Source organism: Solea solea, chromosome 7 (genome assembly GCF_958295425.1).
Source record: "Solea solea chromosome 7, fSolSol10.1, whole genome shotgun sequence".
In the NCBI taxonomy this organism is placed as follows: domain Eukaryota; kingdom Metazoa; phylum Chordata; class Actinopteri; order Pleuronectiformes; family Soleidae; genus Solea; species Solea solea.
Genome location: NC_081140.1, coordinates 20,398,730 through 20,423,821, shown reverse-complemented (window position 1 = coordinate 20,423,821; position 25,092 = coordinate 20,398,730). Strand labels below are relative to the sequence as shown.

The 25,092-nt window shown below is 38.9% G+C and overlaps 1 protein-coding gene across 3 annotated transcripts in view; it reads right to left on the bottom strand.

The window, feature by feature from the left end:
* Window positions 1-2,295: 2,295 nt before the first annotated feature.
* The window catches only part of pak1 (p21 protein (Cdc42/Rac)-activated kinase 1), a 39,498-nt gene continuing 16,701 nt past the window's right edge, over window positions 2,296-25,092 (bottom strand). For 2 of the 3 annotated variants that reach the window (XM_058633955.1, XM_058633957.1), the window contains 14 exons: window positions 17,701-17,920; window positions 13,346-13,440; window positions 12,692-12,839; window positions 12,121-12,158; window positions 10,654-10,767; window positions 9,570-9,828; window positions 8,522-8,585; window positions 8,189-8,237; window positions 7,708-7,820; window positions 7,066-7,183; window positions 6,878-6,977; window positions 5,864-6,060; window positions 4,729-4,866; window positions 2,296-4,409 (listed from right to left, as the gene is read on the bottom strand). In XM_058633955.1, coding sequence (XP_058489938.1) covers window positions 4,323-4,409; window positions 4,729-4,866; window positions 5,864-6,060; window positions 6,878-6,977; window positions 7,066-7,183; window positions 7,708-7,820; window positions 8,189-8,237; window positions 8,522-8,585; window positions 9,570-9,828; window positions 10,654-10,767; window positions 12,121-12,158; window positions 12,692-12,839; window positions 13,346-13,440; window positions 17,701-17,893 — 1,713 coding nt within the window. In that variant the 5' untranslated portion in view covers window positions 17,894-17,920 and the 3' untranslated portion in view covers window positions 2,296-4,322. Of the gene's footprint in view, window positions 4,410-4,728; window positions 4,867-5,863; window positions 6,061-6,877; window positions 6,978-7,065; window positions 7,184-7,707; window positions 7,821-8,188; window positions 8,238-8,521; window positions 8,586-9,569; window positions 9,829-10,653; window positions 10,768-12,120; window positions 12,159-12,691; window positions 12,840-13,345; window positions 13,441-17,700; window positions 17,921-19,031; window positions 19,120-25,092 lie in introns of those variants that run through there. The other variant, XM_058633956.1, reaches the window with a different exon arrangement.

Here is a 25,092-nt window from a genome sequence, read left to right as displayed (position 1 = left end):
ACTAGTAGACTGATTTTCTTAGTTGGAACCTAAGGAACCTGCATGTACACGTCCTTTGAGTGGTCATCAAGACTAGAAGAACTCTATTTAAATACAGACCATGATAAACGAAAACAAAAAAACTCCAATACAAACTGTTGTGATCCTAGTTACGACAGTGATGTGATGACATGAAGTCAAGAGCAGCATCACAGTGACATCAGGTGTCAACACAAGAACATCAGAGATGTCTTTGGTGCTGAGAGTGTTGCAGTAACAACAGCAGTATTTCACTCAGCCAAAAATCCCTGAACCAAAGTTTAACGTTACACAAACAGGACTATAAATCCACCACAGGGTCAGCAGGAGGCTTAGCACGGATTCACACACAGCAGCACTGCTAGGAGCCGGGCAAACAAATTAAAAAATTAGCATTTTTAATTAGAAGGAGAAACAAACATTTAGGTGGGATTTAATTTCACAGTAAGACGGTGGGAGGGAGCCGCATGATTAAAGCTAATTTCTGCCACAGACTGGAATAAGAACAGTAGCTTATATAACTGAATCACAAATAGGCTTTACAGTTTCCCATAAATCCATCTTATTTAACAATGTGAATTCAGTTTTCAAACTCTGTAGCCTAGATTTTAACTCTGCAGTTGTTGGCCATTCAAGCGAATACAGGATTCTGACATTTCCATCTTTATATCCACTTTAAATATAAATGCTAAAGCAGGAGCCTCAAACTCAAATGACCTGGGGGTCAAGGAACTTCTAGTCTGGTCAGGAGGGAAGCAAAGAAAAAAAGTCAAGTTTTCATGATCAAAGTGTTCAAAATAAAAGTGTTACCAGCTGATATAACCTAATGTTGAATGTAATATGTTGTGCATTTAATAATGTGATAAATATATGGTAATAATGATAAAACATTAAACAAACACAGGCCATTTTCATAATAACTCGTTAGCAAGTGGTGGGAACATGAAAGCGAGTGGGGGGCTGCGAGTATGAAACCTCTGTTCTTTAAATAATACTTAATGGTTCACACAGCTGTCAGTGTAATACTAAATTCACTAGAAAAGGTCAAATGGGGGGTCCATGGCACACAGCCAGCGCTCTGTGGAGTTTCCTGATGCATTTAAGCAATGTTCACTTTGAAATCAAAGATGGTTCACAGATTACCCTTTAATCCAACCATTTATAGTCCAACAAAAGCACTCAGAGAGCACAGACCTCTGCCAAGGATTAAAAGTTTTGAAAGAGATTATTTTTACAGTTTTGCCCATTATAAAAGTTTTCTGGTGAACTTTGATGAGGATGAGGAGAAAAGACACCTTTGACAGCAGTCGACCTTCAGGGTCATCGGGATCACACAAACTGTACTTGCACTCAACACTGAACTTCACTCAGGTGACTATTTGGTGAAACTGGAATAAACCCATCCAGGCTACAGAAACTTAAAAAACAAAACATAATAAACAAACGAGGCTGACCAGGATTTCAGTTTAAGAACAGATTTATTTTTTTCATTTTCAGAGTTATTCAAAATGACCTAAAAACAAATACATTATGTCTCTAGGGAGTGAAGACTTCATTTAACTGTCTTATCCTTGGCCTGTACCAAGTCTGAACCTTGCTGAGAGAACGGTGTCCTGCTCATTTATGCAGTAAAATCTTCTTCTTTTTTGTTAACCAAAGTCATTTACAGTGGGCAACTTTTACCAAGTGCCAGTAGTAACAAAAAAATGAAAGGGTGAGCTGTGCAGATGATGAATAGATAGAAAAAATTTCACACTTTTATCTCAGATGGAGAAAAACTGATTGGTCACGTCCAAAGCTGCGAGTAGGTAAAAGTACCTGACATGGTAGAAAATATATTCCTATTGTTTAAACAATTATTGAAAGGACTGTTTCCCTTCTCTTATGTCTGCAGTGTTTGTTGACAAGAAAACTTTAAATTAGAGATTGACAGATTTTACAGGATAGTTTAGTTTTAGGATGGTCTTGCATACTGCTGAACATGCTCTGCATGCTTCTGTGCCCTGTGTTATTCAGGATCATCAGAAAACCCCCACGACATTTCTATGAAACCTACACTTGCTCAAGTTGAAGATACCTTAAAAATATATTCTGGATAAATCGATTAAAAAATAAACGTTATTTGGAGCAATTCATATGTACCGACGCCTCAGATTGTTGCCTGTTGTATTGATGTGATCAAATTAATAGTGAAGTAGTTCAGCATCACTTACAATATGAGGTATGAGGGAAATGAACACCACATTACAAAAAACAAAAAACAAAAACAGAAAGTGACAGCTTTGAGAATTCAGTATTTAAACTGAAGGTTTTATTTTCCATCTCTGATGTTTGAATTTGTTATGAAGAACTGTGGCTGCAAAAGAAAACAAAACAACAGTTTTCTTGTTTTGTTGCATGTCCAGTAAACTATACACTTTTTGTTCAGAGGGCTCGTCCAGGCAGAGAAAAACATACCATCGTACCATTTATTTGTCTAATCCTTCTTAAAATAGGATTGAGATCTATCCTATCATACACAGGCATTCTTCATGTATCAATAGTAAACATTTTCAGCCTTATCAGAACTCATTTTTATTATTTCCTATCTTTAACGTATAAAAAAAAAGTCATCAACATGCACATTCTCTCACACAGTCTCAGCATTGAGACGGCAGACAGTGAAGTCCCAGAGCTGCAGATGGAGCGAGTTTAGCAGGGTGTGTGTAGCTGTATGATGGGTACGATTTTTAACTCAGACTTTCTAAACACCAGTTTTAACTTGTTCAGCCTATTTAGAGAAAGACTTTGAAATAAAGGTTCAAACAATTCAAACTACAGCTTCATGTTCACTTTGATTTCAAGAGAAAAGGGGGATAAGAGAGATGGATTGCATCTCTGGTGCTCTTGCACAGGTTTGGATCATTTGCAATAGTGCACCATTTGTATTCGGAGAACGTAATTTTCAAGGTGATAGCCGAAATGGCCCCTGATGTTGTCATGCCAAACACAATTAAACTCTTCACCATACTTTAGCAAACCATTATCCAACTGTAACATATTTCCAGTGATTCCCAGTTCCAACATGCAAGGCAAAAAGAACACGCTATAACTGTCACGAGTCAGAGAGTATGTGTGGAGTACTAATAAAATACTAAAAGAATAATACAGTAGAATAAACAGCTGCCTCTCTAGATTGTTTATGATTTCATCAAATGTCAGCAATAAAAATCAACAAACACAGATTTTGAGCCTTGCAAGTTTCCCTACACCAAGGAAGGCATGACATCAAAGTGTCTGTCCATCACAGGCCTATTCAGATGTAAACACTTATTATTTTAACCATGTGACACCTTTCATTTTGTTTCCAAATGTACATGACACACTGTTAAAATGTGGATTGGACTTTACTTCTTTCTTTTTAATGTAGTTAAAATATCAGTTGGGTTATTCAAGTTTTGTTTTCCCAGTTCTGCTAATGATAAAAACTAATAAAAGTACACAGCTTTATTTGTTACTTTCAGAATCTGGTTGGAGTGGAGTCAAAAGAAAAGGAGTGTTTCCCCCCCCCCCCCCAAGTGACAACCTCTTCCAAACTCAGTCCATCGGTGGCTGTGGGCGCGCCAGTGTTTCCTCATTATAACTCGTATTAATATTCTGTAGCTCATAACGTCATACTTCAGACACGACAAAGAAAACCTCTGCTGCGACACACGGTAATCAACGCTACAATCAACTTATTTAATGTCCCAGCATCACCCAGTGACATACACACAGACACACAGACACACAGAGTCTGCAGCAGAGGGTGCTAAATTGGCTGTTGTGGTCCGGGATTTTGTAGACAACATAGAAAACAAACAAACACTAATAAAAAAAACCTCCCATGAGTCTTTGGGCTCTATTGAAACACTCAGTCTACCGTATATCAGGTATTTCGTACCGACTGAGGGGGTGGGGGAGCGGTGATGTCAGCAATGCAACGACATCACTTGATCACAGATCAACTGATGATATCACTCAGTTAGTTCCCATCCTTCTGTGTGAGTCCAGCGGAGTGTTGAAAAAGAGGTTACAGGAATAAACTGCCCTTCTTTCTCCCTGTGAGGGTAATGGGGGGGGGGGGTTGGGTCAGGTATGGGGGAGGTCGAGCATGGAGTCAAAGGTCACAGGGTGAAGGAGCAGTCAGTGCAGTTAACAAAAGACAAAAATGGTGGAAGTGAAAGACTAGTCAAGTCATCCAGTCTGCAGCTTCCACTGCCTCCCGGAAAAAATAAACTGTCGGAAAAAGGAGGGGTGAGAGAGAGAGAGGGGAAGAGAGAGATCTAGCGATTGTTCTTGGCAGCCTCTTTAGCAGCCACAATGAGAGGAGTGAGGCTGGAGAGAGGTTTTGCCATCTTCAAAAATTGATGCTGAGAGGAGAAGGAAAAGAGAAAGAGGAGTGAAAAGAGGAGGAGTGAGAAGAGGGGAGCAGTGCAGAAAGAGATGTAAAGAGATGTTAAAGGAGGAGGGGGGGAAGAGACAAGGGAAGGAAGAGGTGATAAGAGAGGGAGAGAAACGTACAGTTTTAGACCATGTAAAACAAGAATCAGTGTTATCCTGAAAATGAGGGATTTTTTTTTATTCCCACGATGTGAAAAAGTGTGTCAGTCATATCTCTGTTTATGTTTTATGAGTACATGAGGCAATATCATCAATATCACACACACACACACACACACACTGCAGTACCTGCAATAGTTCTTTAGCCGACCCTCTCTTCTCCACATCCATCTCCAGACATCGATTCAGGAAGTCTCTGAATATCGTGGACAGTTTCTCTGGGTTCTGCAGCTCTGGCGTACCATTGGTTGCTATGAGATACAATGCCTAGACAACACACATCATCAGTATGTTAGACAACATTGTGTAAAGCCTAGTCAACTATAAAGACCCATGCTAAAAGTTAGCTTATTAGTTTATTGACATTTGATTGACATAGGATTGACATAGGACATTTGATTGACATAGGACATTAAAATTAAGTTTGAATGGTCATTATCGAAGCTCCTATTGGACGTCAATCACACTGGTGTCCACTCCTATGTTCCATAATTTATCTTTAAATTCACAAAATCAACATCGCTCACTTTTGAATAAGAGCAGAAATTAGTGAGTGACTGTTAACTGAAGTGAGTCGACTCATTTTCCATTAGACTTCCTTTTAAACAGATTAGTCAAACAGAATTGTCCTCTGGTGCCTATTCAATATATGACTTGTGGGTTCACCAGACACTATCTTGTCTTTTGTTATCACACAGACAGAAGTTACTGACAAAAACAAAGAAATACACATTTTAATAAAAGGAACAATCTTATATCCTCATAGAGGTGACAGCAAAACAAAATAAAAGAACTCAATTTCATCAAGTTCTCACATCAGTCTGAGTCTGGAGAATAAATATGGGCAGCTTGTAAAGCTGATTGTGGTTCATAGTGCTCCGTATCTGTGCAAGGTTATTAATCTTCATTTGCATTTTTCCTTTATTATATATTATATATCAACACGCCGTTTCTTAAAACATGGCTTACAATCAGTTAAATATCACAAGGTAACCCATTGATGTGAAGATCATAAAGCTGTATGATGATCAGTTGAGTGAAAACAGGATTTTACAAAATATTTTGCTATGGTTCCATCTAGTGGTGGTTTGAATAACGACAGTGATGATTTGCAATGAGAATATACTTTCTTAAGATTCTGTCTTGTTTGGAAAGATTCATGCCTTAAGACATCATGCCTTGAGCTTTTAAAGTAAAAAAAAATTCTAATTTTGTGAGCAAGTAAACTTTAGATTTATTTTTTCAATAAAACACACATTCTCACCCTGAGTGGATTTTCATTCAGGTATGGCGGCTCCCCCTCCACCATCTCTATGGCCATGATGCCAAGTGACCAGATGTCCACTTTGGGACCGTAGGCTTTACGGGTCACAACCTCCGGTGCCATCCAGTATGGAGTCCCAACCATGGTGCTGCGTTTACTCTGCTCTGGCGTGATCTGGGCGCAAAACCCAAAATCAGCTAGAAGGAGGAGGAGAGATGACAAAAGAGTCAGAACAATGAAAACAGTCAGCTGAATCTATAATTGTGTTAAGATTTAAAAATACAACATTAGGAACTCCCTCCCCTAAACCCTGTACAGAACTAGCGACCACCTTCAAATCACTCCAGACTAACGTGCATATTCCAAACTGTTCTTCATGTGCAATTAATGATGTTTTAATATCTTAGTATGTGTTATTATGGGATTTTAACTGTAAAAAACCTTTGAGAACCTTTAAAAGTGCTTTATAGATTATAAATTTATTATTACTGTGATGGAAAGCTTCTGTTTTTTTATTGTTGAAAACAAACCTCAACATGGTTTGAAAAAATCTACAAAATCTAAAACTCAGTATCTCATATTAGCAATATAATATCAATATTTTGATTTAATAATTCCAACCAGTGGTGCTCATCATGTGACTAAGTGTAGCATCATGACAGCTGTGAAAAGCTTCGTGTGGGCATTTTGTCTTCTTCAGTTTTGTTGAAATATTGTTGTATGATTGTCTTGAAATGTAGCCATTACCACAGAATCGTGGTAGCATGATATTACCGTTATTGTTGGCCAGTATCACTAAACTTTTTAAATGTTTGTGGATAAATATGTGCAAACACCTAAGCCCTGTACTTGATGTTATGTGCTTGGATCATAGTGTCCGCCTACTGGTCAAAAAGAGAAACAACAACAACAACAACAGTCCTCAGTGTTCTGCTGTTGTTGTTACAAGTAGCTGTACAGCAAAAAATGAAGAAACAACAAAAATAAGCAGAGTGTCTGCTGTTGTGGACTGACTGAGTTTGACGGAACCATCCATGCCCAGCAGGATGTTGTCACTCTTGATGTCTCGATGGATGACCTGGTTTGAGTGAAGGAACTCCAATGCCTGGAGACACTGAGGAGACAGAGAGAGAAAGAGAGAGGTTTATACTGGTGTTTATTTTTACTTATTTTCAAATGAATAAATGTCTCATGTTGTTTACCTCTCGACACACAGCAGCTATCTGGGCTTCGTCCATGCACGTTTCTGTGACAACATCAGTCAATGAACCCCCAGCCAGGTACTCCATCACCACCCACAGCTCATCACCCACCAGATAACTGTGGAAAACATCAACAGACGCAATAACAACTATTGTTTTTCTGTGAAAATGGGGAACATTTATGAAAAGCAAAGTGAAATGGCTCTTATTGGATGACCCCGTGAAAACAAAAAAGTTCAGTGAATGAATGAGGAACCGGCTGTAAATCAGTGACGGTGAAAATGTTGTTTCCATGGTAATGACAAAGTTATCACCAGTCCTTCATGTGCCTCAATGTCTCTTGAGACAAACGGGTAACTAGGGCAACCAGACACAGCGGCTACCCCCACCCACCCATTCTGGGATGTTGCCCAGGGGTTGCTGTGGCAACAGCAACTGAACTTGATAACCTCTCATACCTTAACAAAACCTTACCCACTCTGATTAACCACACATTAACTATGTAGACTTGCTGTACGTGGTAAATATTGTTTGTCACCAAACACGATGACATCTTCACCTACAGCATACAAACGATGTTTATTTTGGGGGATTTTGTGCATGCATGTATTGTGTGTGTGTGTGTGTGTGTGTGTGTCTAACCTGTCCAGGTAGTTGACTATGTTTGGGTTTTTATTTTCCCTCATCACCAGAATCTCATTGATGATCAGTTCCTTCTTCGGCTGCTGCTGCAGGTTCATCTGTTTAATGGCAACCTGAAAAGAAAGATACAGCAGTTGAGACTCTGTATTAAGCTGAAAAGAAACAAATACACAAGAGAACGACTAGCTAACCAGGATTATTAAGAGAAAAAGATGATGCCACAACAAAAGGATGAAACAGATCCAGTCAAGAATGATCGGAATTATCTAAATCTAGAGACAGAGAACGTATGTTAGGCAACATTAAAATACTGCGCACAGAGACCATAAGACTAAAACTGAGCAGGATTAACACAACAGATGAGCTTAACAGTTTAACCTAATGTTTCTGGCATTATATATTTGTTATTGATCAATCATTATATTATACTGTTAAGGAAAATATAAAGTTATCTGTGAGAAGAAAAAAAATCACGACTAACCTCTTGTCCTGTAGCGATGTCGATGGCTGTGTACACAGTCCCAGACGCCCTGAAAACAAACATGGGAGCCCCAGGTCAACAGCAGCTACATGCCTTCAATTATCAGTGTCTAAAGTCAGCATGTTACACACAGCTGACTGCTACCAGACAACAAGCAGGTACTTGCTCAATGAAAACATGGCTACCAGTAAATCACCACTAATTTAAATCACTTAAAAAAAAAAAAAAAAAAGTATAAAAAGTATACGTTAACTAAAAAATATTTCCGTGTTCTGTGTTGATTTGTAATCCTTTCACTCTCCCCCATCAAGTCACGGTGGATTTATGACTTACCCCTGTCCGATCTTCTCAAAGCGTGTGTATTTCTTCTTTGGGTCTCCAACACTTACAATCGTCCCTGAGTCAAAGGAAAACAAACAAACACAGAAGGAAAAACGATCAATACAAATGGAATTGAATGGGGATTTGGAAGAGGATTAAAAAAGGTCAATGTGTTTGAATGGATAGAAGAGTTTTGTGACTTTTCTATGCATTCTAATTCTACTCATCACACTCGGGTCAATGCAGCATGCTGGAAGAAGACAGGGGGAGGGAAGAAAGGATGAGACTGAAGCGAAAGAAAGAAAGAAAGAAAGAGCGATAGAAAGAAAGAAAGAAAGAAAGAAAGTTCTGTCTTCGTTCAGTTCTCTGAATCCACATTAGGACAGTGATCAGGATAGAACCTGGAGTCACTCTGGAACCGCAGGAGACTGGACAATGGAATAAGGACGATCAATCAAAATGTGAGGACTGGACAGAGGGGGCGAAGACAGTGAATACCAGGCCTGTCAATCAGAGAGATGGACAGACAGGCAGGATCCTGGTCTTACCAGAAGAGGGAGACCTGAACACATCTGGACAGGCATGTTGCATGGTTTAAAAAATATACAGGCTTTAATCATGGGTGACAAACACACGACAACTTGTTAGTTCAGTATGTGGAGGAGGTTTGTTTTATAGGTGTTTGGACAGACTTTGAATGTCTTTCATAATCATCTTTTATAATCAATGTGATTCTGATCATGTAGGAGAAGTTTGAGATGCTGCAAAAATAAGTGATAATATTTACTTTTTTCCATGAAGTACAAGGGAGCAGCTGAGAGAATAATAATAAAGTGAAACTGTATGGGCGTCGTTTTGTCCTCTGACGCACTGAAACAAGAAACTGCCAAAAAACTGGCAGAACACTGCTTCTAAAATATGTAAATCATGTCCCTGAAAAGGTACACAAAGGTATACAAAAGTTCCTGTGATCATGTATGTGGTCTGAATTATGAGTGACATGATTTCTAACAGTCAATTGTCTTCAGCAGGAGAGAGTAAATATGGTACGTCGCCTTACGTAGTTTCTCAAGAATCTCCTCATCTGACATCTTCTTCTTCCTGGTTTTGTCTAGGGGTTGAGGTATGGAGGGTCCGGGGGCGGGGCTTGCACTGGGAGGGCTGCTGGGGGCTCCGTCTGTGGACAGGGCGGGGGTGATGGCGGCAGCGGCAGCAGCAGTGGAGGCTCCTGCAGCTGACGGTGGGTTGATGGGTGAAGTCGCAGCATCTTTGGTTGATGGGAGAGGAGGGAGGGGCTCGATCACTGAGCGAGTGTATATCTGAGAGAGAAAAAAAAATGTTTCTTTATATGTGTATGTATGTGTGTATATATATATATATATATATATATATATATAGTAACAAGCAAATATCACTTTTCTGCTAAGAAACACTGTCTGCAGTGTCTCAGTATTTAAATGTTCCTGTTAAAAAGGCATTGATGGATAACAGAAATGTGTTTATTTGTAGTGATTTAAACTTGTGTTTATTTGAAAAGCAATAAGAGACTAATCAATTGGTAATTGATTCATCCATAATCTTGCAACACAGTCACATGGGTCAGACGGGAAGTTTTTAAGGGCTGAAAAAATTTATCAATTAGCAATTTTGAAATTAATCTTCAACTGTGTTGACAATGATGATTATCTTTTATTATTATTATATTATTTAAGTGTTTTTCTGTGATTTTTCAGCATCTTGAATGTGATCTTAAATCATCTTGAATGTGATCTTAAATCATCTTGAATGTGATCTTAAATCATCTTAAATGTTCTGGGTTGCTTTTCTACTCTATGATACCAGAACAACTTAATGTCTTTGGTTTAAGGACAACATTTGACAATGACAGACAAACTAAAAAAAATCCTTTTTGACAATTACTGGACCAAAAACGAATCCATTAATTGAAAGATTAATTGAAGAAAATAATCATTTGTCGTTTTTCTCTGAATGCGTGAGTTCTAAAGATGAAATTCTAGTCACATGAAAGTGATGCATCACTATAAATGTGGTGTAGTGGTGGCACCATTGAAGAAGTGTCTTAACCACTAACCTGTGTCAAAGAGAAGCAACAGTGTATCATGTGCACATGCGTGTGTCCTTACTGATTTGGTGTGTTCTGGTCGGGGGGCAATCACCGGTGGTGGTTCAGCTTCGTCTTCGTCCTCCTCTTCAGATACGGTTGCTATGGCAGGTGTCTCTGACATAGCCTTGGCTTTCTGTGTGATGTCACATGGGGAAAGAGGGCGGAGCCTCAGTGACATCATTGTAACGCGAGCTAACAACGATACAAGACCCATCATACTACATCTGCAACTTCCTTTATAGCTTCATCGTGTCACCACACACACGTCTTCTTCTTCTTCTGCACTCATTTTTTTCCAACTTGAGTCTCCTTTCTTTGTTTCATCACTCTCTCATCTTTCGGACCATTTCTACGCTTTCCTCCTTTCAACATCACTGCTAATCTCTAAAATCTTCGACTCGTGTCTGGCCTCTGATGCCACTGGTAACATTTATCTTCCATCCCTCTTTTCTTCTTTCCCCTGTCTCTCCTTCTGAGAGTCTGCTATCGGCTCGATTGGTGGCCGAACTGCAGTGACGATGAAATGGTGAAAGGTGGAAAAGATGCTGATTCACAATGCAGAGGGGGAGGGAGGGAGGGAGAAATGGAGAGAGAGAGAGTGAGAGTGTGTGAGAGAGAGAGAGAGAGAGAGAGAGAGAGAGAGAGAGAGAGAGAGAGAGCGAGAAAGAGAGAGGGGGGAGGACATGTATATCTAAAGGAGTGCCATCATTGTCATTATCTGTTCTTCCTCTACCTTTATATTTTGGTTTAAAGCACACTTTGCCAAAAAAACTAAACAAAAATAAATAAATACTGAGTTTGTGAGTGTGCATTTGTGAAAGAGAGAGAGAGCGAGAGAGAGAGAGAGAGAGCGAGAGAGCGAGAGAGAGAGAGAGAGAGACACAGCCTAACCTCTTGAGCACAAAGGGCCACCTCTTTGTGGAATTCTGGCTTCTGATTGGATAAAAGTTTCCTGATGTTATTTATACCAGCACCTGAGTTTTACTTACTTTTATTTTTAGTCCCACTTAAAACAAATCAATGGTTTATAGTTCAATTTAGAGCCAAAGAAGACGTATTCATTATTTATGTATTACTTAGTTGTGTATTTAATTGTTTAAGTCCTTAAATACAAAGCACCCAAGTGGATTTAAACTGATTTACAATAAATTATGTCAATGGAAAAGATTCATTAGTGTTTGATGCAGTTGGGTGAAACAAAATTGAAAATTTGTATTGAAAAATATCAGGCACACATCAAGCACCTCATCTTAAATTTTCTGAAATTATTTCATTGAGATTACTTAACTTTGTTTATTCCCTTTAAATTAGTCTCAAAGACTAAATGTACAGAAAACAAAAATGTATGTGACTGAGAGACAGTGGCTGATGGTTGCAGTGATGGTAAACAGACATGAAGAGGTCGTCAACACCTCATTTCTGAAATAAACCTTTCCCACAGAGACATTCAGCTCTGTATGAAACATTAAGACAGACAAAATCTTACCGTTGTGGTGGAGGAGCTGAAGGCATCTGCATTTTTATCTGCAGACAAAAATGATGAAGAAAAAAATTATAAAATGTAGTAGATGACAAAATAACTGCATTCAGCTCAACCTCGTCAAAGGACTTAAAGTCTGAACCGTGACCGTATGGGGGAGTATGTATACCATTACACTCTGGGTGAATACCAATTTTATCTTTTCCAAATGGTGATCCCAATAAAACCCACCTTTTATGGTAAGATTGGTAAATGTGCAACTGTACAATGTGACAATGTTTCCATGTTATCTGAATAAAATGATTGGTTGTTTTTTTTTTATAGATTGGTAAGGGCTACAAACACAGGTTTCTTAAAATGTATTTTTGATTGCTATCAAGATGTGAAGAGGATTTCAATAAATAAGATAAATCCTGTTACAACGGTTTCAAAAACTACTACACCCACACTTTGAGTGATGAGTAACTCACTTTTAATGATAAATAACAACTTCTCCTGTCATTATTTGTAACATCCTCATTTTATCTCATGTACAGCATACTGTGTGCGTCTTTAGTATGTTGAATATTTTGTGTACCTGTGAAGCTCATATATTTCTGGCTGTTTGCAGTTTCCTTCGAGTCATAGAACTTTAAAACATCAAGAACGGCCTGAGGATTCTTCTTCTGTTCCAGCTTAGTGATGTTGGATGTCTGCAGGAGGCGGGCCCACTGCTCTGGCATGCCCTACACACACACACACACAAAGTTTTGTCATATTTGGTCACATAATGGGGTCACATCTTTTTTTCTAGATCTTTCGACCTGACTGTCACACAAACCCCTCTCCACTTCCTCCTCTCTCACTCAGTGTTTTTCCTGAATGTTGAACCATCCATACATGCTCATACAAAGCTTTGATTTAGGTTACACTGATTTGAGTAAAAATGACAAATGTTTGTGTGTGAACACCCAGGAACTATGTCCCAGATTACAAAAGAGAAAGGAGCTGCTGTGTTTATCAGGACCCATGCTCAGTAGTGCATGCAAGTGTGTATGTCTGAGTGTTTTACACATGCACATAATGAGCCTTTTTAATTTATCATCAACAAAGACGCCTTGTTTCACTGACTCACTTGACCCGCCTCACTAGATTCTTTTAGCTGAAGAGTTATTGTGTGTTTGTTTGTGTGTGTGTGTGTGTACATCTTTGTGAGGTCCAAAAGTGACAGCCCCACAACACAGTCACTTACAGTAAACTCCCCGGTAACAGCGTCAAAGCCAACATGGATGGTGTGTTCGAAATCAGAGGGCAGTGAAATCTCTGGCCGTTCCTTTTTCTTATAGGCTGAAACAATGAAAAACAACAACAACACAGAAACATGAGACTGAATAAACATAATATCATCATCAACAGCATGGTGTTTACAAACCAGAACATATATATATATCTTTCTTATACATCAGAACTATCAAGCTTTCAAACAGAAGATGAAATAACCATTGATTTATTCAAGAAATTTGCAAAATGATCTTCAGAGGTAAAACGGCAATTTCGATAGAGAAACCAAAGTAATTAAATAATTAAAAACAACGAGTGAATGAATGCAAGTGTAAAAAAGGAACAAAGACATCCCAAGAGAAATAGCAAAAAGAAAAAGAAGAAGAAATGCAGAAGAAGATGGAGAGGTAATGCTTGAGGGAAACATTAAGGATATTAGGAAGTATAAGCAAGTAAAGAGGAAAGAAAAACAACAAATGAGACACCATATGCTGGACATGATGCCAGGTGATCCTCTGGGAAATCATAAGAGCAGAAGCTCCTGAGGCAACTAGCAGTGATGCAGCACAAGCAACCTCATGCATCATGAGCAGTGTGTGTGTTCTTGTATTTGTGGCTTTATGAGGACCAAAAACTGTATAAACCAGGGTTCTCAAAGTGCACGTGGCCCTCCAATCGATTTCATGTGGCCCTCCAAACAATATCAAGTTGAAACCAGTCATTTCTATGTTTTTATTTGTAAATGAATAGATTAATTTTGCATCATAAATGTTTTTTTTATTGTTGCATATTAAAACAACCAATTTTGAAATGATCCAATCCAACTTTATTTGTAAAGCACTTTAAAACAAACACAGTGGACCAAAGTGCTGTACAGAATAATGAATAAAAGACAGAAGAAGTAAAAAGCTCACACGAGGCAATAGAGTACATAAAAAAAAGGTATTAATATGGCATATTGATGATATGAGCTCATAACGTCCACTGCAACTGTTGCTTTTCCCAAAAAAGTTGGGCTTTTTTTTTTTTACTTGACTGGCCCCCGACTGACCAGACGAGACCGTCACTGGCCCACAGGTCATTTGAGTTTGAGACCCCTGGTATAAACCATTAGAAGTGAAGTCATTTTGGCAAAGTGAGGTCATTTTAGCTGGTCCTCACATCTTTAAAGAGCTTTTTGGGAGTTAAGACCTAATTTTAGGGTTAGGTTTAGGCTTAGTCACTTAGTTGTGATACTGAGGATTAGGGTAACGGGCTGGGGAATGCATTATGTCTGTAGGGGTCCTCACTATGAATGAAGCGCAAACGTGCGTGTGTACAATGAAGATGTCTGTCAGTAAGGTTTGTCACTCTTGATATATAAAGAGTGGACACCTTATTTATTCACTCTTGTTGAATGTATGTTAAGTTATGTTGATGTCTACGTTTCATGTACAGTCAAATTCCTTGTATGTGTTCACATACTTGGCCAATAAAGCTGATTCTGATTCTAAAAAAGACACTAGAAAATGCTGGAAGAAGTGATGTAAAACAGGGTGGATTATCAATAGACTAAAACTCATCCCTAACACAAATGTTCAAAAAGAAAATAACAACTCTGAACGGGGGAAACTGCTTAAATAGTTATTTAAGCAGGCATACCAGCTCCTTTAGTGATCATTGAACACATAATTAACATTATTATTTTTGACATCCCTTATACATTTAAAATGGTGCTAAACGAAGACTATCCCTGCTCTTCTACACTGAATTGTATATTTCAAAAGATTTTACTTATTTTTCTTTAACAAAAAAAAAGGGTCTGGGCTTTTTCCACAGTTTGCTGTTAATACACTAAAACCCACTTGTTCACTGCGAGGATTTTCAGTAGATTTACAGTAGAGTACATGAGTTTACTCTGACAATGAAGAAGCTGTCACGACAATTACCAGTAAATGTGTGATGCGACATTTGCATTGTCATATCCAGCCCTTTGGACAATTTTAGGGGAAAAATGTTTGAATATAAGTGGAGGACTAAAGCAGTTTAAGTGTTTTCTAGCTGAGACCAGACCCCCAACTGGTTTCTGGCAAACAATAATGTGGCTCATAGTTTAAGAGATGTTGGAGCACAGCATTACCAATACAATTTGCATAAAACTAGCTAAAATAATATGCTACTATGCTGTGAAGCAAAGTTTTTATTAGTTTAAAAAATGTTGCACTTAAACCAGTGAATCATCCTCTCCTGAATTTTTGCAATTGTCTGGTTGTAGAATGGCTTCTATATGAAGAGTCGGCCTCACAGCAGAGATTGTAGTGCGTGTGAGTACATGCATGCATGTACGTATTGTCTAAAGTAGGCCAGCCATGTGATACGGGACATAAAACAGAGCTGTTTTCACAGTGCTGGTTCTGTAAACTCTGTATGAGCACTGGTCTGAGGAGTCAGTCACTTCATGTTTTTTCATTTAAGTTAAAGCTGTAGTGTGTAACTTTTAAAAATAAACAATGGTCGGTTACATGGGCCGCATGGCAGTGGTTAGCACTCTTGCCTTTGCAGAAAGAAGATCTGGGGCTTTTCTGCATGGAGTTTGTATGTTCTCCCCAGTGTTTAGATCTGGTGTAGCCGACAACATTCACACGCTACACCCATTTTACATCATGACTGGTGGAGACAAGGAGAAGGAACAACAGCTGCATAGCTCTAATAAAGTGTGATGTTTGGTCATTTGTCAAAATTCCTCAGGGTGCAATAAAAGTCTGTAAGGGTTACATGATGCATCAAGTAGTATCTGAGACTTTTAAATTACTGATCTGACTTAAGAAGGAGAAAGACAAGAAAAATCAACCAATTTAAAGTCACAAGCTTAAAGAACACTAAAGTTTTTCTTCATTTTCATTAGAAACTAAAAAAACACTATGCTGTTATTTTCCTGCCACATTTAATTCATGATGCTCCAGCATCATCCATCCCCGTTTGAACTTCAAATTGTGCAGCTGCCGAGGTCAAAGGTCAGGGCCAAATGTCAGCCTTTATTAGGGATTTGACAACAAGCACTCAAGAGCTAAGGATCTATTAATTATCACCAGTAAATCCAATGGAAGGAAGCTAGACAGTGTGTGACTAATGTCACCTGTTTTGCTTGCTTCATTGCATTTATTGCCTCCTCTAAGGAGGATGCATTTGTCTGTCTGTCTGTGAGCAGTATAACTATAAAAAAAACTATATATACGGTATAGAGTTAATGGCCCAAGGACGACAATATAAGGTTTTTGGTGGTGATCTGGTTTTAGACTGAAAGGCCTTGGTGGAGGATTGTACTCTCCAAGAGCTTATGATTCAGGCCTTTTTTCTGTCTACACTTCACTAGTTGGGACAAATAATAAGTAAAAAAAACAACCTAAAGACTGAAGTCATGTGACATTCATAGCTGCCAAAGTAATGTCTGTAAACAGATAAATCAGTTGGTGGTCTGCAGTTTTTATGAAAGTGTTGTTTTTATTTCAGTGCACTTGATTTTACCATCAAGCCATCATTTCTACAGTTTTTATCAAAAAATCACATCAGTGGCAGAGGAATGATGCATGACGTGATGTTTATTATGAAACTCACCTCAATCGGGAGTAAACCGACTCATTTTAAATATTCTTAGTTTGTCTGTTTCTATTTTAAAGCCTCGCTCTGTGAATTAGAGCAGTATAAAATAGTTTATTGTGGCCTTATTGTGTCAAAGCTGTTCTCGGATGCTCTGCAGCAGAATTCACTGCAGCGACTCCACCATTAGAGGCACAGACAGAAGCCGTGTTAAAAATAATATATGCATGCATGTTAAAGGAATAGTGCAGGGTTTTTTTGGTTTTTTTTTTTTTTTTTTTTTTTTTTTTTTTAAATGGAGGTGTATGAGGTAATACATCTACAATCAGCTTGAAGGATGCCCCAACTAAAACTTGGCAACTAGCAGAGACACAAAACTATATTTTAGTCACTTAAGAAAAATCTCAACGGGTGAAATTTTCACCAGCTGAAGAACACATTATCTTATGTTCGTTCTATCTCGCCTTCAGACAGCTTTATCTAACTGGGAACTCATGTTTGGGTCAATTTGTAAACCATTCAATCTCTCAAGCTGAAGAAAATCTGGGTTTTTTTATCTCTTTATGACGCTGTGCCTTGTTTGGTGTCTTTTGGGTTATATGGATCAATGATTTCAAAGACTGAAGTCACAAAATAACACATTTTACTGACTGATGAAGGCAACAGTAGATCAACAATAACTGTGTGGCCTGATATTAAATCACTGATTTTACACAGTTTACACTGCGTCACACAGGCATCAGTACTCACTCTTGTCACCTCCTCCGGTCAGGATGAATCGGATCGAGCGGTCCTTCTTCTTCTTGTCCTCTGGGTTCGGTGGCAGAGGCTTGGAGCTGTGGTTGAGGGGGGTGGGGTCCTTGTTGCAGGAGCCTATCATGGTGCTGGTGTTTCTCATGGGTGGAGCTGGGGGCTTGTCCTCGACCTCCCCATTATCGGACATATTTAGCGTAGCTGCAGCCGGCTGCTCCTGCACAAACAAACAGCGAAGGCTCAGAGGCAAGAACAATCACAGGTGATAATTCACATGACACATCTCCAATATTAAAAGCCAGACTGCTAAGAGCTTTTTTTAATGTAAGATTAACTCAAATGTAACAAGTGGCTCCATCAAATAATTTTCTGGTTTTAAAAACTTAATAAATCAATTGCCAAAACACTAATTTATTTATTTCAAGCTTTCAAACAATGACCAAAACTAAGAAACCTTTAGTTTGTTTCACATAAACAGACTGCATCCATGTAAAAATCCTGTTGGCCTCTAAGATTTAACATACTCTATTGACATTTTTTGTGTTTATGGAATCTTTTTCTTCCATTTTACTCTGCAAGTGCAAAAAAGAAGATAGATTTTTAAATGCGATATCAATATCATTGTGATCCTTTATATATATATAAAAAAACAACAACCTGATTTAAACTAGCGCATTGAAATCACTTTACATTACAATTTGCTCATATTTTTTGCATTACAGATAAACATTTTCGGTTGGCAAGCTAGACAGCATTTTTAATGTTTAAAAATGTTCCCCATTGATGATCATGATTATTATTATTCACCAATCAATTTATTGCGAGTTCTTCTTATCAAGATGGGCAATGAAACTGTACATCATCCCATTGTATTTGTTTTAGGCAAGAAGGAGATCTTCAATTTTTTATCTCATTATACCCAACTATCCTATATTTAAGTTCATCAAGCTCTGAAGCACAGGATCCCAAAGTCCTCAAATGCATCCAAATCTTTCAGACAAGATGAGATAATGTCATTCAACATCCCTGTTTTTTTAGACTCAACAAAGCTCTTCCTCCTGTGGAGGTTGCTACACAATTGTTTTATGTTGCATTGCACTCAACTCAAACTGATCTTCACACGTTAAACTGGTGAAAACAGCTAAACAGTTAACCAGCTGCTATAACTGGCTCTGAACTGGATCGTACTGGATCAGTATGATCCCATTGACAAAATCACAAAGTTTGAGAAGTTCACCATACAATTAAAGCATCAAAAATCCATTAAAAAACAAACAAACCCTGCAACCTTTATATTTTACACCAAAAACCAACAACGTCTTATCTACCTTAACAGAGACAAAGAAACATGTTTACAGCTTCTGAGTGGATCCAGGAAGAAACAACACCAAAAACAGAGAGAACTTTCGGCAGAAGAAGTAAAGGAGGAGTGACTGAGTGCATGCAGCCTCGTCTTCCTTTTGACCAAAACTACCTCACAGAGACTGTGATGTCATAGAGCGATGTCATCAGGTGAGTCACATGAGGAAGCACACAGAGAGGCTAATTATGTACTATAGTAAAACCAATCCCTGAAAGACACACAACATTTTATTGTGTTTGGCTGACACACACACACACGCAATGCACTGAATCACAGCCTAATAATCTGCTTTAAAACCTAACACATCTTCTTTTAAAAGAGCCTGACAGTAAAACAATGAATCTTTGTCAGCTGTGAACACACTCACACAAACACACAGAGGAAATCAGACAGCTGAGGTCTCACATTTCAGACAGTCCTGTCACTTTCAGCAGAGATCTGTTATCAAACAAAACCAAACACTGTCTGCTAGAATCACACACACACACACACACACACACATCTGATCACCAGTAAATGAGTAAAGTGAGTTTCACCAGTCGGATGATTTTCCCAGAATGACAGAAACTGTCCTTTGGCCCACATTAGCACAGATGTATTGTTTATCACCTGACTGCAAAGAAACAAAGCTAAACAAAGAAAAACATGACACAGCTGTGTGTGTGTGACCTGACTGGATACAAGGCAAGACACTGCAACAAAGGAGCAACATGACACTGAGATGCAGCAACATGATCATGCAAGAAAACATGGAAAAGCTGAAAAGCAACAGAAAATAAAAATGCAGCACAAAAATCACACACACACACACACACACACACACAATGTGTGATTTAATTTACTGTAGTTAAAATGTAAATAAAATCCCTCACGTGACTGAATGATTCAGCTCTGCCCTCACGCCTCACACACTCATATCAGTAGGATGAACGACTGAACAGATGAGACATCGATAACATCCAGTTTGACAGTTAACACAAGAGGAAACAACACAATAAAAAAGAAAACCAAACAATAACCAAGTGCTCAAGAAAAGCAGCAAACATAAGAAGCTGCAACCAACAAATACAACTTGAAAAAAAAACACCATGGCAACCAAAAAGTAATTAAAAAACTAAAAACAGATATAGACTATACAGGATCACAAACACACATAAACATGTTGTGTACAATAGTATATTAATTGTGTGTCATAGACAATAATTACAGCCTCTCTGTGAATCACAAATTGTCACAAGTGTCATGGCTGACCGATCCATTGTCTTCTCTTTGGCCTATTTAAATCTGAGCCACACTTTAAAGCTGCATTTACTTATAATAAGCTGCACCTGAATCTTAAGCAGGCTGCTCTGCGAGCAAAGGAACATATTTAAACATTTAGTAAACCCTTAATGTGAACTCTATATCATTTTATTTTCCATATATTATTTATCTGTCTCTCTCTTTATTCTATATGTGCACCACTGACCAGAACAAATTCCTAGTACTGTGTAAACTTCACCTGACAAAAGAACTTGATTCTGATTAATTGCTCTCAGTATGTTGCACCAATGCATTTTAATAGACGTAACAGCAGTAGTCACATCTCTAAGAAAAGGTTAAAAACTTAAACAAAAGAGGGGAAATTGGCTGCACTGTGTTGATGGCAAAAAGGTCCAATTTTACAAAACAGCAAAGGAATCAATATTTGACCAGGTTCCTTTTAGCTGTTATTAATCGATAAAAGAGTGGTTGTATTATATATTATATTAAGACTTTTTCCAACATGAAATTGACGTTTGTCAATTGCTCACTCCCCACACTTTTATATATTTGAACAAAGGGTTTAAAACACCAAAGTGATAAAGTAACACATACACATTAACTGATGGAGGCAGCAGTGGATCAACAACTCCTGTGTGCTGTGATGTGAAAAAGCAGATTTTCTCGAATTTCTCCATGGACTTTGGTGTGTGGTCTGCAAACCCAAACTCTTATTCTTGACTTAAATGATATTTAAGCCATATTTTCATTGAGCATGTGCCTTCCTGTCTTCTGTAGCTTGTCAGCACCAACACGCTAGAAACTATATAGCCGTCCTACTTACAGATCTTCTGTTTCTGTGCTTTGGTCATTCAACCTGAACATGACACAAGTTGCACTAATTTACAGTGAGGTGTCAATTTATTTTTCATACCTTTTCATATTCAGTTTAACCACCAAAGATGCACTCACATTCATTAACAGCTTTTTTTGTTGAGGTGGGGAGTGGACAGGACCGTGTTCCACTGTTAACAAAAATTCCAAGAGGAAACAGGGTAAAGCCCCGAAACAAAGCTGAAAAGGGAACCAAACTCTGAGCATTTATATTATAATGTATTACAGCCATATGATCCAGCATTATCATTAAATATTGATTGGTGTAGCACTCTCTGATATCTCCCTTTGTGTTTTTTTTTTATCAAGCCCACTACTTATTTTTCTCCATCCTCAAAATGTTATTGCTGCACAACACAACAACCCAGATTTCAATCAATGGAGATAATAATTACAAAGTAGAAAACTCTTTAGACATATATATGGTCATGTTTGTGTACAGGGGCATTATGAACACACACATGAACGCACACACATGAACGCACACACACACACACACACACACACACACACACACACACACACACACACACACACACACACACACACACACACACACACACACACACACACACACACACACACACACACACACACACACACACACACACACACACACACACACACACACACACACACACACACACACACACACACACACCTCAAGAGATAGCTGCAAGTACATGTCAGCACTTCCTGGAAACGCCTTGTCAGCCTGAGCAGCCTCAGCAGCGACATTTACTGGAAGAGGACTTCACACACAGTTCACAGAACATCCCTACATACATTAACTCTCTCTGACACGTACATACACATACATATGCCATTGCATTTCAAACACAGCAGTCATCACCATCCCCTACTGTATGTTTTATCTTTATCCCTGCTGTCAAGAGAAAACAAATGTACGAGGGATATGAAATAACAATATAAAATGCTCATCACCTTATCTCTGCTTTCCCACATGCGTTGGAGTACGGATATTCTCCTGACATTTTCTAAAGACACTTTATGTGTGAACATCTGTCAAAGTTGCTCAAGACATTCTCTGCCGGCTCCCCTTATCAAATATCCCTTAAATGTCTAAGTGAAATCACCAAAGAACTCCGCAGGAAAAAACCCTGTAAAATCCACAGAATAATTCTAAAGCCAGCTACCAGCTCCTAACCTGGATCCTATGGTCTGTATTTTCATAGCACTTTTCTGGTCTTAATGACCACTCAAAGCTGCTTTACACTACAGTACATTTTTCTATCATTCATCTTTCATTTCCATTCACACCCTTTTTAGCACCATTTCAGGTTAATGCAACTGAAATGGTGCTAAATCGAATCTCTCAAAGTCAGACTAACACAACTGGGAGTCAAATTATTACTGCATGTATACCTTCATTCAGGCGAGGGTCAGACTTAAACTGGCCTGGGAGCTCTGCGCATGCGCCACAGATCCCATCCAGGGTTTAAAGTATTAAAAATTATAGAGGAAGCTGGTACACAGAAAAATAAGACAACGGCGACAAAAAATATGGTGAAATTCCTTATTTGGAATTCATGATTGTGGAGTAGCAACTGATGAGAAACAACTGCAAGAAGCGAATGTGGATGATGTCACTGCTTCTGCCTATCCAGACTGAAAGGCAGCCCTGAACCTTTCAACTAACACAAAGCCAGCGGCATTTTCAAACTCCTTCATTTCAGAGGCTCTAATACACCAATGCAATGTTGACAGCAGGCATAAAGATAGCATTTTAAAACACGCAGAATAGTGTGGATGCAGCTTTAACTGCAATAACCTGTGTGTGTGTCTAGGCATAACATGAGGAAAGAGAGATATTTTTTGTCTTGTACTGTATGTCTGCAGTGTTGCCCCAGTAAAGTGACAACCCCCCAGGCCCAGACTTCAAATGTATATTTTAGCATATTTTACACACCAACTGCATACACACACATGAATGAAAATGTGTGCAAATCACATGCAAGCACACGTCATGTAGGATCGATTTTCAAGTTCAAAAGCCCAGTCTCTCTCTCCCTGTCTCTCTCATACACTAACACACTCACTGACTCACACACAAACACACACTTCTGTACCACACCCATTATAATTTGGGTCTTTGAAGCTGAAACTTGGGAGAGTCCCTCACTTACACTGTTCATCCCGACTGTTCTTCTGTATTACAGTACTGTCTAAATGCCAGCTCTCAGCCTCACACTCACACAAGGTCTGCTGTGATTTAGTGGTTTCCTGGCCGACAATGAATGAACAGTATAGAACTGTACCTAATGCACGGCCTGTGCCACAGAACTGTGCTGGTGCACCAGGTGACCCAATTCAGAAATAATCACCAGTGTTAAATTTATCCACCACATTAAGCAAACACACTGTTTCTCCTTGTTAGAGTGCTGCTTGGTGTTAACCACATCACTATTTTAGGGAGTTTGATCACATTAGTGAGCATTTAAGTCTGTTAACAAAGTTTTACAGCACATTAACTCCACTGGATTCTGAAAGCATTAACAGAGTAAAGCAACATAGTGGAGTGATGCTTTTCTTGGGACTGGCATACATATCACCACCACATATTTAAAGAACCAGCACTCCACTCCCTCAGCCACCCACTAGTTATCAATTACTCTTGTGTGTGTGTGTGTGTGCGTGTGTGTGTGTGTGTGTGTGTGCGTGTGTGTGTGTGTGTGTGTGTGTGTGTGTGTGTGTGTGTGTGTGTGTGTGTGCGCGTGCGTGCGTGTACGTGTGGTAAAGAGAAAGATGGTAATTTTGAAGAAGAAGATGCAGCCAAACATAAATCAAAAGGAAAGATGAAGGGAACAAGGGAAGCGAGGACGAGGGGGGGGGGGGGGGGGTTTTGGAGAATCTCTTGTTTATACTGTACATCCCGACTGCTCTTCTGTATATTGTCAGGTCATGACCTCAAACTGACTTAATATCTGTTGTAATTTGTGGGTGACCAATGGACATGATAGGATGGGGTGAGAGACATTAAAGGGAAGGAAGGAATGAAGGAAGACGCTAACCCATAATCCTTTGGCTCATCTTTTCGTGTCTCCTCAGTTTACATTCCTAACATTAAATGACTCTATTTTCCTCAACTCGGTGACTCTCAAAGTTACTTTAAAACAGAAATGATTTAAACTATGAAGTCACAACCTCTTTGGTCTATTGGTTTGTCTATGTGTGTGTGTGTGTGTGTGTGTGTGTTTAGCCCATTGAATATTCAATTTATTGTAAGAAAAAACATTCCATCCCAGAGCCCACTGCCCCTCCCACACACACACACCCTCTTGGGCCACTAATTCATAATAGAAATGTAAATGAAGAGCAGATCGTCCAAATTATCCCAGGAGAGGGCCAGTTGGTTATGTATGTACACACACATATCCAGGGACAGCCCCACCCCATACAACCATCTGTCCTACGCTGGCATATAGCCTTCAGGGGCCAGTGTGTGTGTGTGTGTGTGTGTGTGTGTGTGTGTGTCTGTGTCTGTGTCTGTGTGTGTGTGTGTGTGTGTATGTGTGTGCAAAACTGGCAGAGTTGACTGGTTAGTACCCAGCTCCTCCTAACCACATGTCAAAGACATTCATTTTCACATTCACTGCAAGGTTACTCAGAGCTGTACAAGTGATCAAGAAACGAGTTAACATATTCTGCAGTAACCAAAATACAGAATAATTAGATTAGATTACTTGTCAAACGCATAATTCTTTTGGTAGAATATCCCATTTAATTTCAACTGAGGAGTTAACACATGTATGATTCTGGGCTTACAACCAGAAAAGCTGATAACACATGAAGTGTTGTTATAAAAACTAGAACTGAGGATGAATTCACACTCTGCAGACAAGTGTGTGCGCGTGCGCGAGAGGTGGTAT